The sequence below is a fragment of the Cucurbita moschata genome, unplaced genomic scaffold (genome assembly GCF_002738365.1).
Source record: "Cucurbita moschata cultivar Rifu unplaced genomic scaffold, Cmos_1.0 Cmo_Scf00044, whole genome shotgun sequence".
NCBI lineage: Eukaryota > Viridiplantae > Streptophyta > Magnoliopsida > Cucurbitales > Cucurbitaceae > Cucurbita > Cucurbita moschata.
Window position 1 is genome coordinate 2,110,338 of NW_019268560.1, and position 11,109 is coordinate 2,121,446.

General features: G+C 34.6%; 1 protein-coding gene, 1 long non-coding RNA gene and 2 other non-coding genes across 4 annotated transcripts; 3 read left to right on the forward strand and 1 right to left on the reverse strand.

Annotated features, from left to right (window-relative positions):
- Positions 1-950: 950 nt before the first annotated feature.
- On the reverse strand, positions 951-5,528 carry LOC111434078 (cationic amino acid transporter 1-like). Its single transcript, XM_023071374.1, has 4 exons — positions 5,448-5,528; positions 4,281-4,713; positions 2,015-2,788; positions 951-1,770 (listed from the first exon to the last, which is right to left on the reverse strand). Exons 2-4 carry the CDS (start codon positions 4,699-4,701, stop codon positions 1,208-1,210), a joined length of 1,758 nt encoding a protein of 585 aa, XP_022927142.1. The 5' UTR covers positions 4,702-4,713; positions 5,448-5,528; the 3' UTR covers positions 951-1,207.
- Positions 5,529-7,424: 1,896 nt separating this feature from the next.
- Positions 7,425-7,527, forward strand: LOC111434416. The gene has a single exon (XR_002708950.1). It is a non-coding gene; the product is annotated as a U6 spliceosomal RNA (small nuclear RNA).
- Positions 7,528-7,705: 178 nt separating this feature from the next.
- Positions 7,706-9,781, forward strand: LOC111434079. The gene is made up of 3 exons (XR_002708895.1): positions 7,706-7,810; positions 8,198-8,504; positions 9,610-9,781. It is a non-coding gene; the product is annotated as an uncharacterized LOC111434079 (long non-coding RNA).
- A 603-nt stretch (positions 9,782-10,384) lies between these two features.
- Positions 10,385-10,488, forward strand: LOC111434407. The gene has a single exon (XR_002708942.1). It is a non-coding gene; the product is annotated as a U6 spliceosomal RNA (small nuclear RNA).
- The last annotated feature ends 621 nt before the right edge of the window (positions 10,489-11,109 follow it).

Consider the following 11,109-nt stretch of genomic DNA (forward strand, 5'->3'; position numbering starts at 1 on the left):
TTTTTTACCGTACGGGATGCGTTTCTTGGTCAAAATGACTCTTTTTACGTGACAATATGCTTTATTTTTAAATTCTAAATTTTCGACCTAATCTAGAGTTAGATTAATAAGATGCATTCGGTTAATAACTAAAATTTCATCGGACTCAAATATTAAATATTTATAATTATTTACGATTCAAAAAATGGTTGACACGGCAAACACAAAAGTCACCCAACCCTTATAATTTGAACTGGGTAGTTTAGATTGTTCCGGTTGAACATTTGTCTCTTATGTAGTTTGGATTGTTCGGGTTGAACATTTGTCTCTTATTTCCAAAGAGAAGTATGAAAATATTATCCGACGGTTAACCTAACCCAATCCTTATAGTTCAGATTGAGTCGATCTGGGTTGTCGAATTGAATGTACACCCCTAATCCAACTCTTACGGTTTGAACCGGGTAGTTTTGATTGTTCTAGTGAACATTTGTCTCTTATTTTCTAGGACAAGCACGAAAAAGTCATCCAACCCTTTGAGTTGGATAGTCAAGTCTGAACATTTGTCAAAGTCACCCAAGCTCTTATTTTCTAGGACAAGCACAAAAAAGTTATCCAACCCTTGGGCGGGATAGTCAAGTTGATCTAAACATTTGTCAAACTCACCCAAGCCTCGTAGTTGGGTAGTTTAGATTTTTTGAGTTGATGTGATTGTAAACATTTGTCTCTTATTTTTAAAGATAAGTACTAAAAATTCACTCAACACGTATAGTTTGAGTGGAGTAATTTGGATTGTTCGGATCATATGGACGTCAAATGTCCCGCTCAAAATTAAAAAGTTGAAACCTGTATTGAACTATAAACAAAAATAATAATGTACAACCTCGTAATCGTATACAAAATTTTTTGGTAATGCATAAATGATCAAATATTAGAAACAATATGTTACAATAAATCTACCCAAATCTAAATTCTAAATTCCCAAAATGTGTAAAGTTGAGATTAATGATGAGTTTAGCATCAAAAGTATACATAACTGATCTTAGAACACTACCCACTTTCAAAATAACAATAAACTCACATTTACAAATGGATATCAACAACACACCAACCATCACTAAACCAACCAACCAACCAATACAGTATAAATTTTACATCTACTAACCAACAACATGAGATCCCTTTCATAAATCCAAGTTAGTTCCAATTTCTTTCTTCTTTGGATTCCCATTCACACACTGCTATTACTTTCTTCTGCTGCTTGGATCTTCGACTCCATGGCAGTGTCGTAAGAAGCGTGCAACCCAAGCAAGAAATAGTAAACCAATAGAATCCCAGTCCAGATCGCAAACCTTTCAAATGAAGCTGCGTCGATCGACCCAAGAAGGAAAAAGTTTATGGCGATGGATATTGAAGGCACCCATGGGACCAGAGGCACGCCCCACACCAGTGGCTTCTTGGCCTGTGGGACGCTGATCCATAGGGCTAGAGTTGAGAGGAACCATATCGGAGCAGTTACTGCGAAGCCGATCCACTCATCGCTTGTGGCCCAGTAAATGGCAGTTGCGGTTGAAGATCCCATTATCAGAAACAAGTAGATTATGAGCTTGTTTCTGTTGGACGACGTTGTTTCGCCGCTGACATAGTAGCGTCGGACGATAAGGGCTACGGCTACCAGCATGAAGATGAAGAGGGTGGAAATGGAGAGAAGGTTTGAGATTATCTCCAAGGGTGTGAAGAAGGCAATCAATGCTGTTGCAGCCAGCATTGATGCTGTTGCGTTCACTGGAGTTCCTGTTCAGAAAATTAAACGCTGATGTTGAGTCTAATAGAACTCATCCACTCATATATCTAATAGACTTTAAAATTTTTAGAATTGCGTCTAACGGACTTCATAGAACCCTAGATGGTAAGCTTCTAAGCACATCAATCCTAGAATGTATTGGGGCACAAAGACTGCTTATAAATTAGTAAGTCAGCTACAATCAGAAGTTCAAAAACATTTACGTAAGATAAATAGTACTGTTAGCAACCATACCGGTTCTTTCATTGACTTTGGCAAACCAGGGGGAGACCATGTGGGTCCTGGCAATGTGCGTGAGATACCGCGCCTGACCAACCGCACTGACTAACAGCACAGTGGTCATGCCTTTTATAGCACCGAGAGCAACAATGTACTTAGCCCAACCCCATCCAACGGCTTCAAAAGCCATTGCAAATGGTGCGTCTTCATCAATCTTCTGGTAAGGCTGCATGAGGCAGAGGGTAGCCGCAAGAATACAGTAGGCTAAAGTGATGATTACCATGGACGCAACAAGACCAATAGGAATATCTCTAGACGGGTTCTTAGTCTCCTCTGCCAGTGTCGAAACTGCATCAAATCCAACATATGAGAAGAACAAGACGGCAGAAGCTACGAAGATGCCGCGAGGGCCAAAGGGGGCAAAGGGAGTTAAGTTTTTGGGGTTGGCTTTGGTCAGCCCGGCAATGATGATGAAGACAATCACGGTAATGTGTAAAATGGAGGCAACGTAGTTGAGGCGGGAGGAGGCTTTAGTGCTCGCCACTGCAAACCCACAAATGACGATACTGAGGACGACGGCAATGGGGTCGAGCCGGTTGTAGTTTTCAGCAAAAACAGAGACATGGATGCGGAAATCATTTGGTTGGTGGTTGCAAAGGGTGGCAAAGTATGACGTCCATGAACGAGCTACAGCAGCGCCACCAATAACATATTCAAGGAGGATGTTGCCGGCAGCGACGAATGCCACGAAGTCGCCTAGTTCTACCCTTAAGTAGGCAAATGATCCACCTGAACAAAGTTATTGAAAGTTTAAAACTTATTTCAATGGATTCATGCAACTAAATTGCCAACATTAACAAAGTTCTTGAAAGTTTAATGCTTTACAGTTCTTAAAAAAGATAAAAAGATTTATCAAATACTTAAAGTTTATAAATTAAATAATACTACAAACAACATAAAACCAATGAAACAGCCATCCCAATCAAATTTAAATCACAACTGATTGTTTCAAGAACCCAACTTTGTGTATTTTGTGTATTCATTGATTAAATTAATTTCCCTTCTCAAAACAATAATAATAATAACAGCTATCAACAAAGCTAATTTATATTATTTATTTGAAGTTCGATAAAAGTTAAATTATTTAAAATGTCACACTTTCTTATGTATCTCTATCTCTAGAAACCTGCCACATGTGCTACTATGTTAGCTTTATTTATTTAAGGAAACTTCAGCCACTTGAAAAGGACCTTCTACCTTATCTTTAAAATAATTTTTCTCTAAACTTAATTGACAGTTGTATAAATTATAGTTTGAAACTAATGACGCTAATAGTTTAAATATTAATATTCCATTTCATAGTCATTTATTTTTTTAGTTTTTTTAAAAAGGCTTAAAAGCTTTATTTATTTGTTCTTTTCTTTGTCTATTTGTTATCATATATATATATATATATATATATATATATATATATATATATATTTGAAATTTGGTTAAGGATTCACACAAATCCTTGACATTGATAAATTGTATAAAATGGTATGAAAAGAAGCCCACTTTTAAAATCCAAACAAATTTATTAAATGAGGTCTAAGATTTCAAATTTAGACCATTATTTATAATTAATTTTATTTGACTTCATTTAAAATCAAATCAAAAGTGGATAACATTCTATCAATTTATTCTTCCGAAATTCAAGATTTAGAAAATACATTTTTAGTGCCTAAAATTTGGTGTATTTTCCTTTCAGACTTTTAATTCAAAATATTATTATTATTTTTTTTTTTTTGAAGTTTAGCTTTCAATTCATCTCTAGATTTTATATTTTAGATCATTTAATTCGGAGTTAGTGACAAAATTCATAGAAACTATATTAATTATAATTTTTTTAAAAAAATTAAATTAATAAATAAGAATAAACAAAAAGACTAAAATTGAACATTATTGAAAAACTTGATAGTGAAAATTGATAAAATCTGATCTAAACTCACAACTTCGCTAAAAGTTAAGGTTAAATAGGGCAAAAGAGGAGTTTTGGTGATAATAAAAATGTAATATTTGGAAAACTAGGGACATAGGGGTATAAATGGAAATTTAGAATAATTTTTTTAATTTAATAAATAAATAATGAGAATATGACCCTCATATTTCACTTGTGAGTTAATATATTATTCATAATTTTAAAAACTCAAAAACGATTTAAATAAAATTATTGGACATTGAGATTAATTTTATTACGATGAGAAGCATGTGAGAGATAGGTTTGGAAAGAAGCACGTACCGGCGGCCGGAATCTCGATGGCAAACTCAGTGTAACAGAAGACGGAAAGCATGGCGGAGACACCGGAGATTATGTAAGACAAGACGACGGCAGGGCCGGCGTGTCTCCTAGTCTCGAGACCTGTGAGGACAAATATTCCGGCGCCGATGACGGCACCGACGCCGAACCACATGAGGTCCCACCACGTGAGGCTCTTCTTCATCTCGTGCTGGCTTTGAGCCTTCATCTCGACAAGTTCGGTGTGCTCGGCCGACCGGGCCATGAGCCGGTCCAAGAGGCGAGCTGGCGTCGCCTTCAGCGCTTTTGTATAATTCCCCCAACTCTTAAAGGACTCCTCTGGAAGAAAATCTTCCTTCGTACAGCCACAGGATCTTCTTCTGATCCCTTGGCCATCACCGGCGTTACTGTTCGATTGCTCCATTCCTATTTCACACTGAAACAGTCAACCATAAACAACAGAAGTTTAGGAGAGAAATAAGTAATCTCAGCTCTGCCTCATTGTGTTTGTTTACCGAGAAAATGCACAAGCCTACAATAAATAATGGTTTAAGATTAAATCTCCGTTTTGCCCCTGTAATTGGGGCTTCGTCTTAAAAAACGATCAACATTTTGAAAACACAAATCAATTTAATTCCAGTAAACTCCAATTTCAACTTCTATCCATTTGAGTTCTACTTGAAAACCATTGCCACAATTAGGAAAATGCCGATATCTAAATGAAGAGAATCGATTTAGATTCGTTTACATTTGCACAGAATCAAAATCATAAACAATGCAGGAACCAGAATGAGATCCAAACCTAATCAAAATGAAATTGAAACCTATCTAACAGAAGAGGTCAAAATCACAAAAAAATTACGAAGCATTTAAGTCGGCGAAAACACAGCAAAATCAAAATCACAAAAAGATTATGAAGCATTTAAGTCGGCAAAAACACAGCAAAATCAAAACAAGCTCTGTTAATGGAGATACAAGCATTTCAAAATCCGCCAGAAAGACGCAAATTCGAATATGAGACGATTCAAGTCGCATTATCACTATTCCGTGCTAAAACAAAAACAAAAACCGCAATCGCCATCGCCATTTCACAGAACCTCACATTTTCAAACATTTTAAAAACAAAAATCAACTCACAGATTCCGAGAGAGAAGGAGAAGAAAAACTGACCTGGCGACGACGAGAGGTGAGAGAACTCAGGCGACCGGAAAATAAAAGAAGGGGAAGAGAGAGTGCTTAAGTCAAGGCGGGAAGACGGAAGAGAGGGAAAATGGGTTATAAAGGTAGAAAACCGGAAGAAAGAAGGAGAAACGACCGACGACAGCCGGTACACTATGGTTTCAGACTCCGAAATTTGACAACGAACTGCCACCTGGCGGTTAATGGTACGGTCACATTTGGGGTACCAAGCTGAGGTTTCTAAATTTAATCATTTTAAGAAGATTCACGTTTTACTCAAGCAGTTAAAAGGGAATATACGACACGTCGTATCTCCAAATCGGACTGACTCGAGTCCTTTGCCTTTGAAATCGCTTTGGATTATCGACTTTTTCAGACTATTGTCGTCCAACCAAAATTAAAGTTTCTATTTAAAAAAAATTTCACTCTCTCAATTTCCCGATTTAGTTTCTGATTTTTAATTTAACTGCTCCAGAAAAAAAAAAAAATCAATTTTTATTTCTGAAATTATAATAATTTGTGCAATAATTAAACTTAATTTAATACTAATTTGGATAGGACTATTCACGATAGTTGAAATTACCTTTTTTTTTTTTTTTTGAAAAATTGAGAATGATATCCTGTAGACATAACAATTCTTTCCCCTTTGTATTATTATATATATATATATATATATATATATTTAGTTCAATTCTATAAGTAAATTATAAATTTGTTTATTTGGTTTAATATCATCTTTTATCACTTGAATAATAGGGTCTTCTTAATATTTCATAAATTAAATGAAAAACTAATAATAATAATTTGGAGCGTGGTTTAATATATTATGTAACTAATATAAAAGATAATTTTTTTAATTGTATTTGATATATTAAATATTTATATATATAATAATTTAAATAAAAAATATTTAAAATTGACTCCTCAACGTTAAAAGATAGCTTATTGACTAGATTCACTACTGAGAAAACACCCGATGTTGACCATACCAAGAGACACGAATGTATAAGTAATGTTAGTTAGCAAAATAGTGGTAAGCATCTGTGAGCAAAGTGTAGTAAAATGTGAATATATACTTTATTATCTAGGAGGAAGTAGAAACACTAATTGATCCATTTATTGTTTCAACTTACTATCAATAAATTATATCTTAAATGACTTTAAAATGGCCAGTTGTGTAAATGCCTATAAAAATAAGGTAATTATTAACTTCCTATTAAATTAAATAAATGCAAGCTATATTCCCTGGGATGAGTCTTTAAAAAGTAATAATAAAATCCCTAGTTGACTTATTTCAATCCGACCCTTTTTTTTAAATTAAAAAATGACCTCAGTTTAGTTACAATATATCTAACTAATAAAATAAAATAAAATAAAAACTTTGACCTTATCTAAAGCCATTTCTTTTCCATACTTAAAAATTTCAATTTGATATTTAATATTTAATATTTTAATATTTTTAAAATTATGGAAAACGTTAAAATTGACTGATATGACTATTATATTTTTTAAAAGAAGAAAATTAAAAAAAAATTGGATTATGAATAAGATTTTTTAAATTTATTTTTAAATAATTTAATAAAATTGAAATTATTCCAGAAATAATATGAAGAAACTTGGTTAGGGGTTTAAATTTGAGATTATATGAAAGTTTTAATAAACATGTAAATTTTAATTTTTAAAGTTAATTAGTAATTATGTTTAGGAGCGTGAGTGACAGTTTTGGAGTATGGGAATTTGTAATTATTTTTATTTTTTAAAATTCTGAAATTTGAAATAATTTATCTGAGCATAAATAAAATGTTAAATCTTTAATGCCTTTTGAAATGTAAATGAACAAAGAAAATAAATATTCGTAATAAATAACAATCAATATGGGCCTATGGACGGCCCAATCTCTTACTATCCCACATCGCTTAGTTCTAAATATATTAAGCGTTTATATAGCGCAGGCGATGTCGATAGGTCGTCCCTTCGGGGACATCCGATAAAATTGGAACGATACAGAGAAGATTAGCATGGCCCCTGCGCAAGGATGACACGCACAAATCGAGAAATGGTCCAAATTTTTTCTTTTCTAAAATTACCAATGTTGTGATTTTACGACCTTACCCCTCTCAGATTGTATCGTTTTCTCCTCTGGCCGTGGAGAGCTCGCAGTATCCATGGCTTCCTTCTTCGTCGTCTTCTTCTTCCAACACCGTGGTATTCATCGGTTTCTATTTATTTATTATTATTATTTTTCGGTTTTGCATATTTTTCTACTTTCAAGATGCATGAATAAGCTCGTTTTCTAGCAATTTTGTCCGAAACAACTGATTTCGGTGCGGAGAAGCTTGAATTCCTGCATTAGGGTTACGTCTCCCTTCTTGATTCTCTCTTTTCCTATACGTTTGATTTAAGCTGTCTATGAGGGCTGGTTTGAGTTGGAATTTGGTGCTTTATCATTTTCTTTTCCTATGAGGAAGACGGATGGAGCATCCAATTAGGGTTTCGTTCGTGATTTTTAGTTTCTCGGTGTTCAATTGAGCCAGTCCTCGCTGTACTATGTGTTCCGCTTGATTCTTGTTTGTAGGTTATGAATTGAATACGTTTCTTCTATCTTGCTTGGCCATGGAATATGATTGCGAACAAGTAACGTAAACAAAATGCTCTGAAATTGGATCTGGGTTTATGTAGAACAAGATAACATTGGGATTTTTGTTTATCTTGGATTTGTAATTGAATGGTATTTCTTTCAGGGAGAACCAAGAAGATGTCAACTTATTGTTGCTATTCACCAAGATCATAAGCACCAATTTGTTCATTCAGCTCAAACTGTGACAACATCATCCGATGATCCAAGAAGATACCAAGCATTTGATCGCTTCACCCTCACAGCACAGGGGAAGTAGTTCACACCCTTGACATAAAGAACAGATGAACCCTCGTGGAGTGACAATAGATCATGCACTATAGGCCTCCAAAAGACTGCCCTGCCATGGCTATTTGCTTGCTCTTCTTTCTAAAATGGAAAGGGAACGCTGTTTCTTAAGACGTGCCGACCTGGTGAGTGTTTGTTATGATTATGTTAGATCATGAACGGCTTGTTTTAAGTTATTTGGTCCTAGAATCTAGTTGTTTGCTTTACAGACTGTTTTGGGTTGACTAGGTACCTTGTAAGAATGTTTTAAGGCGCAATAGGAATTAAGGTCTACTTGGGGTTACCCACATAGGAATTCTTGGAATCATGGAGGATATACTACTACTCTACTGAGTTAGCCTTAGCCTGGTCATGCCTAGAGAGCCATGAGTTTATACTTTTCCAATTCAAGGTGGGTGGTATGAACAAGTAGTTTACCATTCTACCTTGAGAAAGTAGTGAACATGTAGTTACTGTTCCTAAAGCAGGTAGTTTATCGTTCCAATATGAGGAGGGTGATATGAACAAGTAGTTTACTGTTTCAGCCTGTAAAGACAATGTGACAGGTAGTTTACTAGAAATCTTCGTTTTTTTCCTCTTTCTCGAACCCGCATCGTTAGCTTGGAAGGCTAGGGGTTATAGTCGACGTTGATTCATCATTTTGAATGTCTCTAATTCAAAACCGAACGTGAAACTTTGGTTGAACTAGGTGTCTTTCTTTCTTTAAGTCAGAGGTTTAAGGAAAGATTCATTCTACTTCCCTTCGCTACTTCACCTGAACAAGTAGTTTACTAGTCTTAAGAACAGGTAGTTGCTGCTCGACACCACTAGGAAGAATCATCCGAATGGAGTCCAGTAAGTATACACGTGTGGAGTACGATCATCGTTTTTAGAGCAAAGGGGCTCCTCCATAGGTTTGAGAATTATCCTAGGGCCTTTCTAGGGGTTACAGTGACTCAACGTGCATTTAGCGCAAGGTTGACTACGAATCTAGACAAACGTAAAACTCAAAGTACTAAAAACTCTTATGTTATCAGATCTCTCCTTAGAGGAGGTTATGCACAAGGGTTTAAATACATATGAACCATAAAAGGTTAGCATAGACTTTGAGCCACAATTTTGGCTAACTCCAGTGGGGTATGAGCACATAACTTCAGATTTCGTGTATATGAATTTAGTTGGACGAGAGCTCATAAGTAGATTGCTTACCGAATATTTTAATACTCACTATTACTATATTTTATTTTTCAGGTGACCAGTAGCTTACTAACCATAGTGAGAGACGTGTTGAGCCGTGTGGTTGCAGAGGGTACGTTAATTCGAGTTTTGTAAACTACTTGTTTATAACTTTCGAAACACCCTTGGTTTGTGAATGAATTTTGTATTGCGCACACCTTTAAAACTTAATAGTATTGTTATAATGTATTTATGTTAAAGTTTGTTTTTCTTTAATGTGTATTCTCATGCATTGAAAGCGGGTCGTTACAATAATTCTTCATTATAAAATGTAAATCTCAAAACTCATAATTTTCACTTCTCAAAAACTAACTTACTACATGAATATTCACGATCGAGTGAACTTGAAAATAAGCCGAATTCGAATTACATACCCATTGTACCAAATTTGAAAGTTATTGTCAACAAATTTCTTGAAAACTCTCTACTCATGAAAATATTTTCATTTATAAGTACAAATTGCAACACTAATGAGTCTAGAATACTGTTTTTAAGAAATGTTCGTAGGAGTCGACGGTGACAATAGACAAATAATTAATTATTTAGGGTTTAAGAACCCATTTATGTCCAATTATATTTTGGAATATGTAATTATTTTTATTTTTTAAAATTCTGAAATTTGAAGTAATTCATCGCAAAAATAAAATGTTCCATTTTTAGTGCCTTTAGAAATGGAACAAAGAAAATAAATATTCGTAATAAATAACAATCAATATGGGCCTATGCACGGCCCAATCTCTTACTATCCCACATCGCTTAGTTTTAAAGATATTAAGCGTTTATTAGCGCAGGCACCTTCGGGGACATCCGATAAAATTGGAACGATACAGAGAAGATTAGCATGGCCCCTGCGCAAGGATGACACGCACAAATCGAGAAATGGTCCAAATTTTTTTTCTAAATTACCAATTGTTGTGATTTTACGACCTTACCCCTCTCAGATTTATCGTTTTCTCTCCTCTGGCCGTGGAGAGCTCGCAGTATCCATGGCTTCCTTCATAGTCGTCTTCTTCTTCCAACATCTTAGTATCCATTAATCGAGCCAACTCTTTGCTGTTCTGTGTTCCGCTTGATTCTTGTTTTGTATGTTATGAATTGAGTTCGATTATAAAAATCTTTTACATCAATTTGAAATTTGGGGTCGAGCTACCGACAACTATAAAATTCACAACTCAACCGAACCCAACTCTCAATTTTTGAGTTAAATTCAGTTGAGTTGTCAAATTATTTTGTTTAACGGTTTAAAGAAATCCTGATTATATAATCAAAATCTCGTAGAACTCAATATCAAACATTTATAAATCACAACTCATCACTAATATAGGTTATAAGCAGTAAATATTTTAAAAGTAGGGTATGGTACCGTCTGATTAAAACTCTATTTTCGAGTTAGTCAAATTTATTTGACCAAAAAAAAAAAGAAAAATGTCACATCACAAACCAACTCAAATTTTTTGTTTTTAAAAAAATTTGAATTTAATACAAACTGAAAAATTTCTAACCCAACCCAACTTT

What these genes read in the sequence shown, in the direction of transcription:
- LOC111434078 (XM_023071374.1), bottom strand. Translation starts at nt 4,701, where the DNA reads ATGGAGCAATCGAACAGTAACGCCGGTGATGGCCAAGGGATCAGAAGA. An exon ending in CATCGAGATTCCGGCCGCCG is followed by an intron (nt 2,789 to 4,280) that starts GTACGTGCTTCT and finishes AACTTTGTTCAG; the next exon opens with GTGGATCATTTGCCTACTTA. An exon ending in CAAAGTCAATGAAAGAACCG is followed by an intron (nt 1,771 to 2,014) that starts GTATGGTTGCTA and finishes TTTTCTGAACAG; the next exon opens with GAACTCCAGTGAACGCAACA.